We start from the raw sequence: 18472 nt of genomic DNA on the forward strand, positions 1-18472 counted from the left end.
TCGACAAGGCTCGTGAGTTGAACGAGCTGAGTACCACCGAACTCGACTCGTCTCGCTCAAAAGAAAAAAAAGCACGGCTCGAACAAGGCCGAGTCGAGTTTGCATCATCACCAATCTCGAGTAATATCACAAATTAGCTCGTCTCGTATACACCCCTGAGTGGCAATGCATCATAGTATGCATGGAGCACATGGAAATACAAACAAGAGGTATAAATCTATCCACGGAACAGCACTGCCTTAGTTTTCACTCACTACCCCAAAATGCATTTTCAACTATTCAAATAGAAAACGGCTTTCACAAATCACAAAGCATCTAACTTTACATGAAGCAAACATTAATAACTAAAAATGAATGAATGATTAAGTGAAAGGGAAAATACTACATAACCAAGAAGAACGCTACCTCTGATTCCACTTTATACTGTACAAAATCTGTACATAAAGCAGCTAACTGGTAGAAGGAAAAGAATCAAAATCAAAGAATTACCTCACAAAAACCAAACCACTCACTCGCACTTGCCAAACCAACAAATCAAACCAATCACCTACAAGACAGAGACTATATATACTAACTATAAAAGAATGAAATGAATGTTAAAGGCCAAAAAGCAAGGAAGAACCTGGGATGGGAAATGGCTCACGGGATATTTCTTACAAATAAGGGAGACGGTGTTTGGGCATGGAGAGCTTTCAGCAGCGTGACAAACTGAATCCAACTGTTCTCTGAGAACCACTTTAGCTTCCACGTAAGTGTGTCCGATGAGATTTTCCTTGAAGGAGCAACATTGATGGCAGGCGGGAATTGAGACGAAGCGCAATCGAGCTCTAAAACAACACACCGATCTCCCTCCTCCTCAATGACCTGAAATACAAAATTCAATGTGTAAGGCAACTGAACTTCCAATGCATTCGCTTGTATCGAGCCAATGCCATGAATGATGCAATAGAATATAACACTGAAGAAAACCGAAACACAGCAATCAATTGACTCAGTTGGACATGTTAGCATCCAAATGTTCAACACAGTATACATGCTACCACTACTTTTTTCATAAAAACCAATTTCTGATACATAGGCCACTGATTTGTATACAAAGCGAGTTCAAATATGTGTATATGTCAGGGTGCTAGATTGCTGCCATTGGAGGACCTTCAATTACGTCAGAAATGTCGGGGTCCTGTGAAATGTGGTGCAAAGGGAAATAGAAGCATCGTAAAAACGTGCAACAAATGGAACATTCAACAGGGATAAGACTCTCAAAGCGAGCATTGAATAACTCCTGAAAGCAAATTACCATGTCAGACACATCAGCTATGTTGCAACACAAGATTAGGGAGAAGTATGGAGGTGAATGGGAGCCCATGGAGAGGGAACCGAACTGCTTGATATCTTCAACACATACTATCAAATGGCTTCTGGTCACAAACAACGATCTTGTAAACCATGATTTCCCTGTCCGGCATCAGAGCAAGAATATCAGGAATTACTGAAAACCTAGAATACAGTCTCCGAAGTTGAGCTAGAACAATTGCAACATTTTGTTGGATAGAAAGCACGTCTATCACATCGAAGTTTTCAACATCGATAAAAAGACTGATAAATTAACCACAGGGAAGACGCACCTTCCTTGCCGCTGGGCCAGAAAAGAATCATTGAGTACTGATACATGTTCAGTTTGGAGCCTCCACATATATGTTTATTGAACAGTTCAACTTGAACAGGCTCCAAACTGCCAGAAGGAAATTAATCATGTATATTCAGCCAAAAGAATAGAGAAACTGCAGCGTGTTTGTGGAAACATGTCTGACTTGTGAAAGCATATAAGCGTTCAAAAGGCTAGTACGAGTGGAAGATTGATTTAATTTGCGCAGAGCAACACACCTTCTTACAGGGCACTCTGTCTCATACAAATAAGCATCAATAACTTGCAAAATTTCCATCAGCCGTCTTGACTTCTCGATGCTCCTTGTTATGAAAACATAAGTTGGTCCACTATGAACACGAACCCTGTCTCAAACAGAAAAGATAGAAGGAATTTAAATATATATATATATATATATATATATATTAAAAGGTCAGAAATTTAGTACTTATAGCACTAACCTCACAACCTGAAGTCCAATACCAACTAAAACTTCTCTAACATCTTCAATCATGTGGCAACCCAGTATGCTTATGATTGTTCCTGCAAAATTAGACATGGGGAACTCGACTATTCATATATCTGAAAAGCTGAACCACAAAGTGTCAACTTAAAAGAAACATCAAAACCTTGAAAGAAGAATGGAACGGTGCAAAAGCCCAACCTGACCCGTCAAATCTGGTTCCAATAAGTAGCACATATAATCGTTGTTCACTGCTCAACAGGACAGCTACTTCTCTGTATAGGGAGGAAAAATGTCAATGAAAATGGAATGAGATCATGGAGTATCATATAACACTTCATACTTAGGGTAAACACATATATGGACACAAAAGCAATAAATCCTCGTAATCAAGTAGTACAAAGAATAAAGATATCAGTCACATCTTAGAGAAACAACAATCATCAGAAAATTTGTGGAAACTATTCAATCATGCTTCAATTGAAAAAGTAAGATTCTTCACTCAGCACTGCTCATAGGATCAACAGAAATTGTATAAGCAATCCTATTATCTCAAGTTGAGGTTCACTAGAACAAATTAAACCTTCAGATAACAGGTTATCTGGATTGCCATCGGCTTATACCTATCTACTCCGATTCTAGACATAGCAAAGACGTACAATCCACTTCCTATTTGAAAATCCTATCCCCTGACAACTGAGTTTATTACAGCTTTTCACGACTGCTAAAATTATTCACCTTTCTCTGTAGATGGATTCTTGCTCTAGCACACAATCACACCGTAGATAATGCCGACAAGACTCAGTAGATCTGGATTCAGCAACAGTAAGTTGAAAATAATTTGCTATAAATTCATCATTCTGCTCGAATGGGCATTTCCCCCCAGAAACAGCGGCATCATCAACTTCCTGTGTAGCAGTTTGATTATAAGTGCGATCTCCTGGTGCATCTCCAGATCCATTATAATCCATATCAGCACTTGATTTTCGCGATATTCCTGACTTTGCAACTGTATCATTCTCATATGACAAAGCAACAACTCTTTTAGCTGTTTTTCGTTTGCTTCTGCTCTTCTGAAGAGATCCAGTTTCTTGGTTGATCAAATGATCATTGTCAGGATCATCATTATGAGGAGCAGATCCAACATTGTTGAGCGACCACGAATGCTCCAGAAGACAAGATGTTTGCTCACCAACAGAATTTGCTAACCGGCCATTTCCTTCCAAATGTTGAAGTGGACGTCTCAGATCATGGGTACTCTCTGTGACAGTGTTACCATTACTTTGCCCACCCACAATATTAGACGAGACCTCCAGATTTAGTGGGCTGTTAATATGCGATACTGATGACCCATATTCACAAAGCTCATCATCACTGCAACTGGTATTGCTATCAGACGATACTACAGAAAAAGAGTCAGCAGAAAGCTGCAAAATTTCTTCCACCAAGTTATTGCGGCGGTGCAGAATGTCTTCTTTATAATGAGGAGGAGATCCAGGATAAGCAGAGGATGAATGGGAATCCATAACATCATCAATCGCAGTAAGGGGAGATCCGCTAGGATTTCCACCTGTTTGATTTGATGCAGCTATGAAATCAGAACAGGAACATGTAAATTGCTCGGACAGCCTAGTGATCCCTTCCTGAGAATATGGTTGAAGCTTCCTCTGCTTAAGATCCCCGCCATTTCCCGTACAGTTGTTGTGGGTAAAGTGTTGATGGGCATGCAGAGGATGTGATGATATATCAGCAAAGGAACTATGAGATTCTATATAATTAGCGCTGCTCTCATCTACTGAAGCTTGAATAGAATTTGAGGTTTCACCAAAGTGCCCCTGGCTTGTGTTATTCGTCAAGCTATTTGCTTGCCTCAAGTTCAATACACCATTCATGTATTCAGGGCCCTGGTCCATCCATTGCTTGACCTCTCTCAGCCAAAGTGTAGAACGCTCTTTCTTCAAAAGTTCCACTCTGTTCATCAAGTCAACAATCTCAGCCTCATCATCATTTCCGGCACTTTCCTCTTTATTTGGAATCTCATTATCACATGAGATAGACTCTAAGTCAGAACATATGCAGACACTTTCTTCCTCACTCTCAATGGAAGCAAGACGAGATAGCTTTTTCTACAAAATTATAAGATAATAGAGTTAACCCGCTGCGTTAAATTAAATATAGCAACAGAAGTCATTATAGGCATATGGCTATGGCATGGGCACGCTAAACTCCCAGACTATGAATCAGCTCAGGGCAAAAACTATGATATGTAAGAACTAAAAGGTTCAAATGACCTTCAAAAAGCATATAAATACATCTACTAGATGGATAAAAAATTTTCGAATTCCATATGGCTACACCAAATTTACTGAGTGATTTCCATCAAATATCAAACTACCAGATTAGATAAATTTGACTGAGAAGGGTGGCTACCTTTCTCCTGTTAATTATTCCCTCACATTCTGCATCATTCTTTGCAGGGGAGTAAAATCCAAAACTAGAAGGCTGCTTCTGCCGCCGGGCAATAATAATCTGCCGCTTCCAGAACTCCCTAGTAGTTATTCCCTTATCGTCTATCTTCAACTGCTAAGCCAAAAACAAGAGGTGAGAAGGGAAAACTGTTTTAAGTTGAGCAGAAAACTGAAATTACAAAATAAAAAGTGAAGAGCAGTGCTAATTTTATGTACGATATTTCCTAATTAAACTGCAACTACAAAAAAGAGAGAGAGAGAGAGAGTAGACAAAGAAGAAAAGAGTGACAAAAGTTGGATAAAGAAGAAAACGATGCTTATTTTCATAGGTTTACAAAGCTTACCCTCTCAGCATAAGGGACCAGACTGAACACTTGTGCTCGATACCAACGGGCGCAACATATTGGGTTCCCTTCCAACCACAAGTTTAGCAACAAAGGAAGGCCCGCAAGTATCTCTAGCTCTGAAAAATTGGAAATAATATTGTAGGAAATATCAAGCCCTTCGAGTGACTTCAAATTCTCAATCCCACGTAAGGAAGTTAGAGCATTGTTCCTCAAAACAAGTTTAACAATATGGCACGTGACCTGCACATCCAATAACACCGTGCATGGGTCCAAAGCTCATTTTTAAATGAGAATTAAAGGCATAAAGAATGAAAATATGTACTCAAAATACAGAACTCTGTCGATCATATACAATCCTTCCCTGACTTAAAAAGGCAATGGATCTTCACTTTATCACAAGTCAAACTGGCTTCCAGAAACTACTAAAATTACAGGGATTGAAGTATTACAAACCTATACATCTACACCTGTATATTCATGAATTGACAGTGCACAGCATTCCTACAACTAATATGCTTTCACAGAGTAATAAAATTATAGTTTCATGGGGCAAACAACTATCTTATGATATTTGGGCTCACTAAACAATGTAACAGGTAAACCTTCTTTATTTTGAACAGATGTGACTGGCAATCCTTTTTCTGCTCTTAAGTATGTTTAAAGATGTTGTTTGTGCATTTTGTAATTTCTACTCAAAGTTGCCGCTTTTGGTCAGTCGAACTTGTAATAAAATGGGTTATAAAAGTGGGTTCTGAGGATTGACCTTCAGTTGCTATAAATGTACCAAAATATAAAGCTCTAGCTTTCAAGACTAAAATGTTCTGTAGTGTCTATCATATTGTAACATTGCAGCCATTATATATAAGCAAGCCGACAGAGCTATTGTGACGGCATTATACAGCAAAACCCTGGAATCACATGAGCATGAGTAGATAAGATTTACAAAGAACTATTAATTTTAAGTATCCTGAGGACAGGTGTTTGAAATTGTCAATAATTTCTCACCTCACTCAAGGATGAAATTGTTCTCAAGTTATTGAACCCGAGATCCAGATGCTTCAACTTATTGCATTTGCGAAGATTATCAATCTTCGCAAACTTATTTCGACTAAGATCAAGAGTTTCAACGACAGGAAGAAGTTGAAGGGATTCATCCATCAAAACCAAGCCATTGCAAGCACAAGAAACGAATGATAACCGGTTCCACCGTGGCGATTTCTTTATATCAGCAATTCGACCCGCAAAAACATGCTGGAGGGCATCCTACAGGTATGATGATAAGAGAAAAATATAACTCATGAGCTCAACCACAAATTATTATGGCTAAACAAGACGCAAAATCATACATCCAGCACACATAGATTCGAGAAAACTTTTAATGATCTCTTCTCTGCTATAACTCTCTTTTACACCTATATCACTCAATAAATACTAGAATCATCGACAAAAGGCACCAAGGGACTCCAACCCACTATCAACAGATCATTACTAGATATAGCTCCATCACTTCAAACATCGATCTAGTCTGATTAAATTAAGCAAGACTCATACATCTATCTATCAGGCCCGATTGGAACTCGAGATATTTACCCAATTCGTTCATTTTATTTGTGAGCGGAGACATTAAGACGGCTGTTCTTCCAATAAATTTGAGCATCAATCTAGAGTACCGCCCGTCTGCTAAGCGTAGAGAGTAGCAGAATTGTTACTCACCGTAGAATTGTGGCATATAAGTTTCTCCAACGTATGCCTCAGTTCGAGCAATCCTCTGGCTGCGGAAGTGGACAAATCGCAGCATCTAAGCTCGAGAAACTTCAGCCGCCCAAACGGCAGCAGCGAGAGAGGCGTAGGATCCCGAGCCGGAGGCGGCAGCACGGAGACCACCTTGAGAGAAGTCAGGAGGCGGAGGATCCGCCGAAGCTGCTCGAGCGCGCGGTGGTCGCCGAGGTCAGAGACATAGGCGCGGAGGTAGTCAACCGGAGCTCCGGCGAGGAGCCGCTCGAGCTCGCTGAGGGACTCGAGCCTCGATTGCACGTAGTGGAGGCCCACGGGGTTGAGCTTCAGCACCAAAGTCCCTTCGAGGAGCGGACCGGCCTGCGCCTCGACGAATTTCACCAGCTTCTCGACGTAACGGTCTCCGGTGACGATCTCCATCTAGGAGGTGATCGGCGCCGGGGAATCAGGATTCCCGAGGTAGCTCATCGACCTCTACTTCGCTACTGCTGAATACATATACATGTACAACGGCATCGATGCTGAAGGAGACGAATCAGAACCTGAAGAACCAATCAAACCTCCATGCAGTCACGGACGAGAGTTGCAGTTGAAGGATCAATGGAAGCTCAACGATGAGGCGAGAGATTGGGGGGTTTGGGCGGAAATGGGGAGAGAGAAACTGCCATGGGAGAGAGAGAGAGAGGGAGAGATGATTTGTTATGCCGGGGGGACTCGGAGAGATGATTGAATCATTGGTTACACCTCGAGGCATATATTTTGTTTCTCTCAATTTTGCAATTTCCGATAAGAAAAAGAAAAACGCAGAAAAGATTAAAACAAAATAAATAAAATTCGGACAATTATCTTTTCTCGGGACACGCGTCCCTCCTCCTCGTCGACCGGCGCAGACCGGAGATCCTCGGCCGCCGATTCACCAGAACTCCCGAATCAAGCCACTGACGGTGCGTTTAATTTCAGAGTTAAAATAAATTTGATTTTGATTATAGAAAAGAATAAAATATTATGTAGTGTGTTGAGTTAAACTTAAAGTTAAAATTTTTTACTTGAAAAATGTGTATTTTTATTGTATAGTGAATTGAATTAAAGTTAAAGTTAAATTTTTTTGTGGGAGCATGATACGATGACATACTCCACTTCCTGTGTATTGTATTCCCAATTTATTTGTGAATGACAAACTCTACAGACGGTCACTGTACAGTATTTTTCATCGTCTTGCAACGCGTCGTACTCCTATAAACAATAAAATGTAAACGATAAGGTGTGACTCACCGACTTAATTGAAGAATTTCAGACCGATTCACTCGCTCATGTCATAACTCACAGTCATAACAATTATTAGCCTATTAGTCTATTTCTAATAATTGTTATATTATATATTATATTTAAAACCACCTAATCACATGAACTATCACTGGGAGAAAAATCCAACATCCATTGATCTTCGTGGAAGGGAGCTCCAGAGAACAAGCATCAAGTCTCGCTACTTTTTCCATGATCCGAACACATCTCTCGTGCAAAGAAACCGAAAGCGATGATAAACGCGGGAACGTGACTAAGCATCGGGAGGGAGTGTCAATGACCATTCCTACTCTGATTCGGAAATTCCCATCTTTGAACGACGGAGGTACTACCCGATTGATTAGTATGCTGATCAATTGGCAATGGTCAGGTCATCACCGGGGAACCTTTCCTCCTACCTATCATTATTTGTTGATAGCCAAAGATTTCGAATGCAACAAAGGAAGATCTTCTGTCAAGGATCGCAAACGAGCTATACTGCCAAGGGAAATCTTTTGTCAATGGTCAGCAACGGGTTACGATACCGACCAAAGTTTTACCGCCACGAGAAGCTTCAGAAATGGAGCTACTCTGACGAAAAATCAAAGTACATCAAATGGTTCAATCTTTATCTTGGACGACTCAATTTACTTGCAGATGCTGAAGGAAGAAGAAAACGACATGGTCTTTGATTGCTGTGTTTGAATTATCTCTGATTGCTGTCTAGTCGTTTTCTAACATGGCATGAGACCTTTATCATGGGGACAAACTAAGCTAAACTCCTCCTTCCTCGTTTCATTTTGCTCGCATGGACAAATTTGATTGTCCCTACAGCCTTATCTTTTGTATTCTACCACGAAAATCCAGCAATCTCCTCACGCATTTTCGCTTTATGTTCCGGATTTATTTTCCAGAAAGATTACAATATGAATAGTTCCAAGACTCGGCAGATAAGAGATGACACTTTACTGCAGAAGGGGACTCGAAATGTAACCCTGTCGAGGTCTTTTTCCGGAATTAAAGCACGTAGCTAAATTTGGCTGATGTTGAAAGTTGCATGACGATTTGAAAGTCCGAAAAAACTGGTTTTGCTTCCGGTGGTTTCAGTTACTTGTTCGGACTCCTATTGACTGAATGGACAGGACAGAAGCAAATATCTCGGGTTACGTCTACCTAGAGGCAATATGAGGTGGTCTTATCTATAAGGCCTACGGGACCACCACGTGAAAGGGCTTCTTCCTTATCGTGCTAACTTGACGATATTGGCAAGAACAGAGTCGCAACAGATAAAGACCCGATCGAAACCGAAGAGGCAGGAGGAGAATACAGTTTCACTGCTTCTGCAACGCATATATATCGGGTTGAAACTGAATAATGATGAGCTAAAGTTTACCTCGTATTTATGCATGAACTGTCCCTTGCTGACATTGTAGACAAATTCTGTATATACATGTTTGGATCCACTTTGGGGCGCAAATGATACGCAACTGAATTGTTACAACAAAGGGATTCAATTAACCTGCTCCCCACTTGCTAGACGCCTCTTCTCTTCCTCTACTTGCTCCAGCAATGCTTCGAGCTCTGCCTCGGACAAACTCTCTAGACGCTTCTGTTAAAGCATCACAACCCGAACTGAGCTTCAGGATATAAATAAGCCAGAATACACAAAGCTTTCCTATGCAGACCAGTAATTCCATCTTTATTTGCTCAATTGCATTGAGTAATGCATTTCATTACCTTTTCATGAGTAAATTAATCCAACTAAAATGTCAGATTGTTACAAACTCAAACACGACACTGCTGTCCATTTGCCTTATGAGTTCAGTTTTCCCCTGCAGCCTCTATGCAAGGAACATGAAAATGAGGAATGTAAGAACTATACCTCCATCACTTTCTTCTCATAATCACGTAATTGTTGAGCATATGTCATTTCCTTGTTTGAAACTCTAAATATATAGGTCGATATCCAACCCAGAGTTAGACCCAATACCAGCAACAACTGGACAACATTCCCTGCCTGTAGTGGATCAACTCCAACAAACTGCACATATACAGAACCTTAATGAGAACTATGACAAGCAAGTATTCTAAATGAATTGACCACAAATTATCGATCACAGATTTAGAGGGCATCCATGTACAAGTGCCCTCTACAATAGATTGTAAAACGGTAGAAGCACACGACACTTTGCTGTGTTTATCTCAAATCTTATTTTAGAACAGAAAATAACTCAAGAGGGATTTAATATAAATGTCGAAAGCGCGCGCGCGCACATATATAGCCATATTTAATTTTCCTCATGGTATCTCTGATATATTTGTGAGGCGTCCAATTTGAAATGTTGAGGCATAAAGCAGGAGCAACAGGAGTACCTCTAGACCACTCTTCAAGCCAATGCCGAGAACGGTGACACCAAGTCCGATTAACAAAACGTCCTTCCTGGTGTTCCCAAAAGGTATCTAGTGCAGAAACAAGTAAAACATAAGATTAAAATGTCTACACACTAATAACATGAGTCAGGAGATTCACTGAGAAGATTGAAAATGACCAAATATATTCTAATGTACATTTCCACTCAAAATGAAATGCAGTCACGGAGTCTACTGTTTAGGTCCCTACCCCTCCCACGTTACACATTTTCCAGTTAAATGAGAAGAAACAACAATTGTAGAATCAATGGTCAAACTGATCATTCTAAATTGTGTATCAGCAGTCGGCACCACGGCTTCTGCTAGAATCAAGAGACCTCGGTGCTTGATGGTCACTTTTCCATTTGATTTCCCATCTAACAGCTAATTTCGAGAGACAAGCGAACCCATGAAACAGCAAACACCATACTACTCATCTTCGAGACTCAAAACACAGGGTTGAGAAAGCATGCTTCGCATCTAAGGGGCGAGAAATCCGTGTGTGTGTGTGTTCAAAACATACCTTTCCCTGATCAGGGGATTCCTCCGCGCTGTTTCCAGCGTCTGAATAGCATCTAATTCTAGAAACAGTAAATATCACTCTCTCCGCCATCCCGCCCATCGATCCTCTTCTTGAGCTTCGCAGAGATATCCTTTCTGAGAAAATTCCAAAAGGCATGACTCAACGAATACCAAATCGCTCTTCCGACAAACTATAACACAGCCTGAAAAGGAAACTAAAGCAAAATCTGGAGATTCAAATACAAAAGTACTGAAGTTTCTGATGGTAATGAATCAAATAACTGACCTCCGACTAAGTTTTTGACGGTTCTCCCGTTTGGTTGCAGAGGAGTCGGCAGCGCTGAAGCAGCGATGACGGAACTCGCAGCATGTTTGCATGAGACCCCGCAGCTCGAGCTTCCGAGCGGGAACGAAGCCATCCAGACGACGAATTGCGACCTCTCTGAAGACAACAGCGCAGAGCACAGATGAGCAACAAAGCAGAACACCGATTACGCAGCCAGTGGTTAATAAATGCATAGAATACCTCAACACTAACGAAGATTTCACGGAGTAGGAGGAAGAGGAGGAGGAGGTGGAGAGAGCTCCGGTGGGGGAGTGGCAGGGCAGCGAGTGGTGGTGGCAGAGCCGCGCGCTCCAAGGACGACCGTGGAGCTCAAACTGGTTGCGCTGCGGATGGGCTGAAATGATAAGTGGCGCGTGAGCCTCACGTGATTAGATCTTTTCCGGTCTATAGCAGATAGATAGAGCTGAGCCGGAACGGGGCTATTTGCGTCATTTTCAAAATTAGACCGGGCTGAGCCGGCCCTCTATCGGTCCAACCAATCAAATGGATTCTTGGAGCCGGGACCCCTGCCCATGTACAATCTTATTATTTTACAAAAAAAAAAAATATGTTAAAATAATTTGTTTTTAGTTATTAAATAATTGCTTTTAGTTGTTTGCGGTTATAAAGTAATATTTTTTAGTTATTAAATAATAATGCATATACGAACTCTGCTAGCTAATTTCACACGGGCAACGTGAAAATCTTGAATGACTATACAACATGTCAGTTCGGTTACATATACTATGCAAATTCATCACCTTATATCCATATATAACTTCTTGTTCACGCATTGCGCGGACTTTTATTTTAATATATTTTAATTAATATTTATAAAATATATTTTAGAAATAAATTAAATGGTGGCTTTGTTTTTGGGAGCTTATACGGACTTACTATTAATGATGGGGAGCATATAATATGGAAGATCACTAAAAAAAATTTCCAAATTAGTATTGTAGACACATGATGGGCCTTACGTTTTTCTTTTTCTTTTTCTATCGTATTTTGTTTCTAATTAATTAATTATAAATATAACAGGAACACCACAATTATCGGAGAACTTCATAATATTATATATTAGAGAAAATGTATTTATATATTTTTAAAAAGTCTTCTTGCGGATAAAGACTTACCCCTAGGATGAAAATAAAAATATGAGGCTCCGTAGGGGATGAAAAACTTTCGCCTTTAACTTTAATTTCTCTTGAAAATAAGACGGTATAATAAAGTCAAGGCCTCTAGCGGCTACATCAGTTGAAAAAAAGGAGTCACTGCTGCTGACAAAATTGTGAATTGATTTTCATCCTCTTATCTTGCGTCATCCTTCCATGAAAACACTTGAAGGGTATTCCAAGACGTAATTTTTTGTCGAAACCCTTGGAATTATCGAAACGTCTTTGACGTGATTATCAGTTTCGTGCGTCATCGGAGTTCACGGAGTCCCAGAGATTAATAAGGCGAAACCTGGACACCTTGAGTTAGCCAAAAAAAAAAAAAGTAATTTCTTGAACGCTTCAAAAACAAACTTATGCTGCAAAATTTGTACGACATTAATGATACAATGGATTTGAGGACAGAATTATAATAAGGAACAAATTGTAGTTATTGTGAAGCTGTACCGGCTTATAGTTATCAACCAATCGAGTAAGCATCACTATTGCCCAACAACAAATACTGAAGTACCATCTCCCATAAGTCCTCATAGGTGTGCTGGAAAGGACCTTGGGTGGCTATAAACCGAGACACCTCGTCACTCGAAGGAGACTACATTAAGGAGACATTTTAAAAGGATTGGATCATGAATGCTCCGAAATGTTTCGAATAGATTCGGATGGATACTGGCTACGCGCCGAGACAAAGCTCGCAGTAATATGACCTTGTGCAGCTGGTCTGTAGTCCTTACACGGGTTAAGAACAACACGATTGTCGTCAATTGAAATTAATAACAAACAACAAATCTTAAAAAGGATGCTCTGCAGGACATATTTTGTATATAATACATAATGTTGCGTTTGATTTCAAAATAAAATTTTAAAATATGATTTTAATTTTGAAAAAGAGTAGTATAAATGAGATTCACCCTTTGATTTTGTATGAGTTATTTTGTTTTGTTGTGAAAAAAATAGTATAAATAGGATCCACTTTTTGACTTTGTATGAATTATTTTATTTTGTTATTGATAAAATTAAATTAAAGTTGTGATTTTAAAATCACATTTACAAACCACACGAGTGAAAATTCAGTGCCAAATTGCCAATCGATGCACATAAAGAGTGAATCACACTAACATGTAATGATATCTCGGCAGCGGTTTTTGCTCAGATTGACATCAACAAGAGCCATAGTGCAGCTTTTAATAATCTTTGATGACTTTATCCTGTCAGCGTGCCACAAAAACAGGAACACGTAGAAGCCATGGACTTCATAAAGTTTGTACATATTCATCAAGCTACATGTTTATCTTGAAAACCCAATCTGTCTCACCAAGGACTGAACAAACAGTAACTTCATCACCTTGCTGAATTTCTAGGTTCCATCATGTCTCATTTTTTACTTCACTAAATTTCACCGTGGGTATCTTTGCATTCTCATTTAAAATAGACATACTACATCAAAATGAATGATAATCTGGCGTGACCTTTCTCGAAGAGAATCTGGAGCTTATCTTTTGTCTTCTGGAGCCCCTTTTGTAATTTTGTGAAAAAACTTTATACAGTTTGCTTGTTTGAATGAGAATATGCAATTATCAAAAAGAAGTATATATCTTTCCAAAGAATTTAAAACTAAAACTGTAAATGTACGTTTTCAAAGTAAAATACATTATTTCGTGTGTAGTTGAATTTGGACCATGATTAGCTTAAACCATCTAATAAATATCTCGTTTATATATGCAGAAACAAAAGTTCGATACAAATATTATTATTTTTTTCGGTTACATCGATACGAAACAATTTACATTACACATTACATGGAAGATTTAAATTTCTTCCTAACACAACTCTTTCACCCCAATTAACAATACGTTTTCTATCATCTCCTCCTTTCATCTTATTAATGCCAAGGAACTGATCAACCGTCACAGAAAACCTTTCTCCCTCCTTCTCCATCTTCTTCCTCTTATGAATGCTCTCCATGAGAACCCTCTTGTTCTTGAAAGCATTCCCCTTCACCTTCAAGTACAGCTCATGGTGGAGCTGCTTGTCTGTCTTACCGAGGTCCCGGTACTTGAAGAGCAGCCGCCGCAGGACCCTCGTCTTCCTCATCCACAGCAGCTTCGACGGCTCCCTTGCCTCTTTCGTGCCCTTCCTCTTCCCGAGCCCCGAGCGTCTCCCTCTCCTCTTCGCCTCCTTTGCTTCTCTTGTGCGCGACCTCGACTGGATTTTCATCGGTTTCTTTATGACTAGGCTGTCTTTTATTAACCTTCTCACGTCCATCCCTATATATTTTGGTGCATATAGACTCATATGTTAATTGACATTAGATGTACTTTACACAACACATCGTTATGGAAGTTCTACAACTTCTGTAAATCTCGACAGACATGCTGACACTCGTAAATATTGATATCACAGATATACTTTCCTGTCAAGCCATATGAACTCTCTCTCCTCAAACCATCCTGAAAATGGTAAAAATCTCGTACCTTTTAACTAGCATGTAACATAACCACAATCTCAACTATTGTAAAGCAACTCTTTGATAACATGCTCGAATTTTGGCTATTCCTGGCTGGGTCATCACATTCATCATACTTCCCAAGTTATTCACCACTAGAACTTGAGATTAGTTAAGACACACTTATACAATATATATTTATCATATTCCAGCAGAGAATGAGATGAACATACTCGAATTAGCCAAGGAAATATCAGTAGTCTCGCTCGGGTCAAGCCACACTCTTCGCCTCCCGCACTTGAGTATGCTTGCTGCTAGCCGTTTTTGCTTGCTTGTCGACGCCATTTTTCTTTTCTTTTTGTTTGTTTAGACCAAATTCTTACATTTCATACATGTCATGCAGAGCTCATAGATATATACCTGCATTTACTTGATGTGCAAGGAAATATTCTTACGTGTTTCTTCATGCTTAGATTTCTTATTATTTTTTGAGTGACAAGGAACCTTGCCAGAGTTACACAATAAAGTTTAAATAAATATACTTTCCTTGGTGCCCAAGTTGGAGGAAAATTTTCACGAGCATACCTGAGTTTGAGTTTAATCGTTTTCACTTTTACCTCTAATATAATGAGCTTTCGACCAAAATACATTTCTTTTTTTAAAATTAATTCCCACACTAGTCTTCCCCAAAATCTATTTTCCAAAGTAGTCTTATGTTATTTTTTAATTATACTTCCAGTTCCTAAATTTTTTTATTTGTTTCAATTAAATCTTTTTGAAATAAGGTCTTTTACTTATTAGTATGAATGAATTATTTACAAGTTTGTCATTATATATACCCTTAAACTATATTACCATGAATCGAGATTAAATTTTATAAAAAAATTATTAGAGCTTAATCTTAGCATTGAGATTTGAATTTTAAACATATATATAATAAAAATATTGATTATTTTACTTATTAAATATTCAAAGTATATTTAATAACAACCAACATATACATTATTAGCTTAACTTCCATGCTAAGAGCCTTTCGTTCGTTTGACGAGTCACTTGTTGGGAGTCTTCTATGTAAGAAATTTGGCATATGCTTAACCGTGATCAACCATCATTGACTTCCCATCATTAATGAACAAGCAAATTTTTCGCATAAACAACCAGTCAATATATGTCATCAGATCATCTATAGATACATATACAAAAATAGAATTCACACATTTACTATGCATTAAATGTATAGTTTAAATATCTAATATTATTTTCTACAAAGATCATAGTTCTTTTTCAGGAAATACTTCATGCAAAAGGATCTTGTGATTTTCTGCCTCGAATAATATATTTTTCATAATAGAAGTTCATTATTTAAAAATTTTCAAATAGATATTTTATGTAAGTTTTTTACTCTTATTTTGAAATTGCAACAGTTTTAGTATATTTACTTATATATTTCACATCAATTATGAAATGGATAAACATTCATGGAAGAAGTTCATTTCAAAAATACTTATTATTTATATCTATCTATTATCTAATCTAAATGAAATGAATAAATTTATTTTCATGCTTTTATATATATTTTTGTACGAGATGAAAATCACTTGCTTAATTAATTAATTAATAACAACAACAACAATAATAATAATAATAATGTTTTCATAAAATTTAAATTTTGGTTCATGGTAATCTATTTAAGAATGAGTCTAATGACGATTTTACAAATAATTCATTCATACTAATAAATAAAAAAGTTTTTTCGAAAAAGATTTAAAAGAAACAATTTAAAGAGTCAAGGGACTGGAATAATAATTTATAGAAAATAAAGTAAGTCTACTTTGAAAAATAGATTTTTGGGAAGTTTATTGTGGGAATTAATTTTGAAAAGAAGTCTACTTTGATCTAAAACTCTAATATAATAATATAACAGTTAACCAAAAGGTGATCAAGTAAAAAAGCAATACGGACAGTCGAGTGGGAGTCATATAGTAGGATGAAGCCACCTTATGGTATCATTGGATAAAAAAAATTATATAATAAAAAGGGGCGTAACAAGTGGCGCACATTCTCGTCTAATAACCGAGAGATTTGAGATTTGATACTTAGTGGAACAACCAAACCTTCTTTATTAGATATTAGTTGGGAAGCTCGTGCGATGCATGAGATAGTTTCACCGATTTGAAAAAAATTATAATTAAAAATTAAAAAGAAAAATTGCTTGGAGAATCAAAAGTGAAATAAATATAATAAAATAAATAAACAACATTCGCATTTAGTGGTAGAAGAACTTACTTTGTAAGAGTTTGTATAAGGATAATAACACATTTTGAGATATGAAACTCGCATCACAAATCTTAAAAAAATATATGAAAAAAGTAAAAGAATAAAAGAATGAAAATTTTCAATAAAAATGAGAAAAAAAAATCAAAGAATAAATTTAACCAACTCACTTGTATCTAGAGAGAGACATAGTTTCAAGAGCTCGCGTCTAGTTGTTGACGTATTTTTAGAGCTGAATATGCTCTTATTTTATGTGTGTGATAATTCATATTTATAGCTAGTATACAAATATAAATAAATATAATATGATTTTTTTGGATGAACAAATTTGATTTGTTTTTCGAAAAGAAAATATAATTTATGTATATATATTATCTTATCTATTTTTAAAAATAGGTATATGCAAAAACATATAATTCATATATACTTTTTCTTAAAATATATACTTAAAGTTCTCCACATAACCATAAATTAGCATAATTTATATTCTGTATGAACATAAATACTAATAAATACACTTATTTTGATGTTAGTATTTATTTATGAAATATTAATTTTTATTTTAAAAAGTTTGAGATTATTAAATAATATCTATACATATAATAAAATCTTCTCATTTATTTCAAATACATTATGTTATATAGATTATAAATTAAAGAAATCAAGAAATTAGATTTTAAGGTGAGATATCTTTAAAATAAATTCATTATTAAAAGTAATTCCGAAAATAAAAAATTTAAAAAAATCTAGAAAAATTCCATATATATCTATCTATAAAATATTATCTAATCTGTTTTTAAGAAATAGATATCTATAAAACAATATAATTCATATATACTTTTTCTTATTATATATACTAAAAATTGTCCACATGACCATATATTAATATATCTATATCTATATTATGTATGATATATATAATAATATATACTTATTTTGATACCGGTATTTATGTGATGAAATATTATTTTTTTATTTTAAAAAATTCAAGATTATTAAATAATATATAGATTATTAAACTTAAGTCAAGAAATCGTATTTTATGATGAGATATTTTTTAAAAAATATTTTTTATTAAAAATAACTCATAAAATTAAAAAATCTAGAAAGTTTCTTTTAAAAAATTCATATTGCATTCAACGGAGATCACCATATTATACAAAACATTTTATGGTATTTTCAATTTTATTAAATGGAATACTATTTCAGAAGATTTTATCGCTAATTTTATAATTGAGTATAATTTAAAATTTTAAAAAAATAAAAAAAAAAAGAAAATTTCATTAAAAAATGAAGCACTCTAATATGGTATGAAATATTAACTTTCATATTAAAAAATTCAAGATTGTTAAATAATATATAAATTATAAAAATAAAAGAAATCAA

General features: G+C 36.7%; 3 protein-coding genes across 3 annotated transcripts; all 3 read right to left on the reverse strand.

Moving 5' to 3' along the window:
* Positions 1-359: 359 nt before the first annotated feature.
* On the reverse strand, positions 360-7412 carry LOC116187645. Its single transcript, XM_031516505.1, has 11 exons — positions 6637-7412; positions 5929-6186; positions 4921-5163; positions 4539-4688; positions 2847-4234; positions 2310-2383; positions 2107-2188; positions 1885-2010; positions 1626-1732; positions 1298-1455; positions 360-864 (listed from the first exon to the last, which is right to left on the reverse strand). The coding sequence occupies exons 1-11, from the start codon at positions 7075-7077 to the stop codon at positions 640-642; spliced, it is 3252 nt and encodes a 1083-aa protein (XP_031372365.1). The 5' UTR covers positions 7078-7412; the 3' UTR covers positions 360-639.
* A 1901-nt stretch (positions 7413-9313) lies between these two features.
* Positions 9314-11563, reverse strand: LOC116216059. The gene is made up of 6 exons (XM_031551977.1): positions 11396-11563; positions 11156-11311; positions 10871-11004; positions 10312-10398; positions 9821-9979; positions 9314-9547 (listed from the first exon to the last, which is right to left on the reverse strand). The coding sequence occupies exons 2-6, from the start codon at positions 11286-11288 to the stop codon at positions 9449-9451; spliced, it is 612 nt and encodes a 203-aa protein (XP_031407837.1). The 5' UTR covers positions 11289-11311; positions 11396-11563; the 3' UTR covers positions 9314-9448.
* A 2537-nt stretch (positions 11564-14100) lies between these two features.
* On the reverse strand, positions 14101-15183 carry LOC116188657 (60S ribosomal protein L19-3-like). Its single transcript, XM_031518143.1, has 2 exons — positions 15046-15183; positions 14101-14633 (listed from the first exon to the last, which is right to left on the reverse strand). The coding sequence occupies exons 1-2, from the start codon at positions 15155-15157 to the stop codon at positions 14155-14157; spliced, it is 591 nt and encodes a 196-aa protein (XP_031374003.1). The 5' UTR covers positions 15158-15183; the 3' UTR covers positions 14101-14154.
* Between the last annotated feature and the right edge of the window lie 3289 nt (positions 15184-18472).

Source organism: Punica granatum, chromosome 8 (assembly GCF_007655135.1).
Source record: "Punica granatum isolate Tunisia-2019 chromosome 8, ASM765513v2, whole genome shotgun sequence".
NCBI lineage: Eukaryota > Viridiplantae > Streptophyta > Magnoliopsida > Myrtales > Lythraceae > Punica > Punica granatum.

What these genes read in the sequence shown, in the direction of transcription:
- LOC116188657 (XM_031518143.1), bottom strand. Translation starts at nt 15,157, where the DNA reads ATGGCGTCGACAAGCAAGCAAAAACGGCTAGCAGCAAGCATACTCAAG. An exon ending in TATTTCCTTGGCTAATTCGA is followed by an intron (nt 14,634 to 15,045) that starts GTATGTTCATCT and finishes CAAAATATATAG; the next exon opens with GGATGGACGTGAGAAGGTTA.
- LOC116216059 (XM_031551977.1), bottom strand. Translation starts at nt 11,288, where the DNA reads ATGGCTTCGTTCCCGCTCGGAAGCTCGAGCTGCGGGGTCTCATGCAAA. An exon ending in CGTCAAAAACTTAGTCGGAG is followed by an intron (nt 11,005 to 11,155) that starts GTCAGTTATTTG and finishes GAATTTTCTCAG; the next exon opens with AAAGGATATCTCTGCGAAGC. An exon ending in AATCCCCTGATCAGGGAAAG is followed by an intron (nt 10,399 to 10,870) that starts GTATGTTTTGAA and finishes TTTCTGCACTAG; the next exon opens with ATACCTTTTGGGAACACCAG.
- LOC116187645 (XM_031516505.1), bottom strand. Translation starts at nt 7,077, where the DNA reads ATGGAGATCGTCACCGGAGACCGTTACGTCGAGAAGCTGGTGAAATTC. An exon ending in CAATTTCATCCTTGAGTGAG is followed by an intron (nt 5,164 to 5,928) that starts GTGAGAAATTAT and finishes TTGGATGTGCAG; the next exon opens with GTCACGTGCCATATTGTTAA. An exon ending in ATTGGACTTCAGGTTGTGAG is followed by an intron (nt 2,011 to 2,106) that starts GTTAGTGCTATA and finishes TGTTTGAGACAG; the next exon opens with GGTTCGTGTTCATAGTGGAC.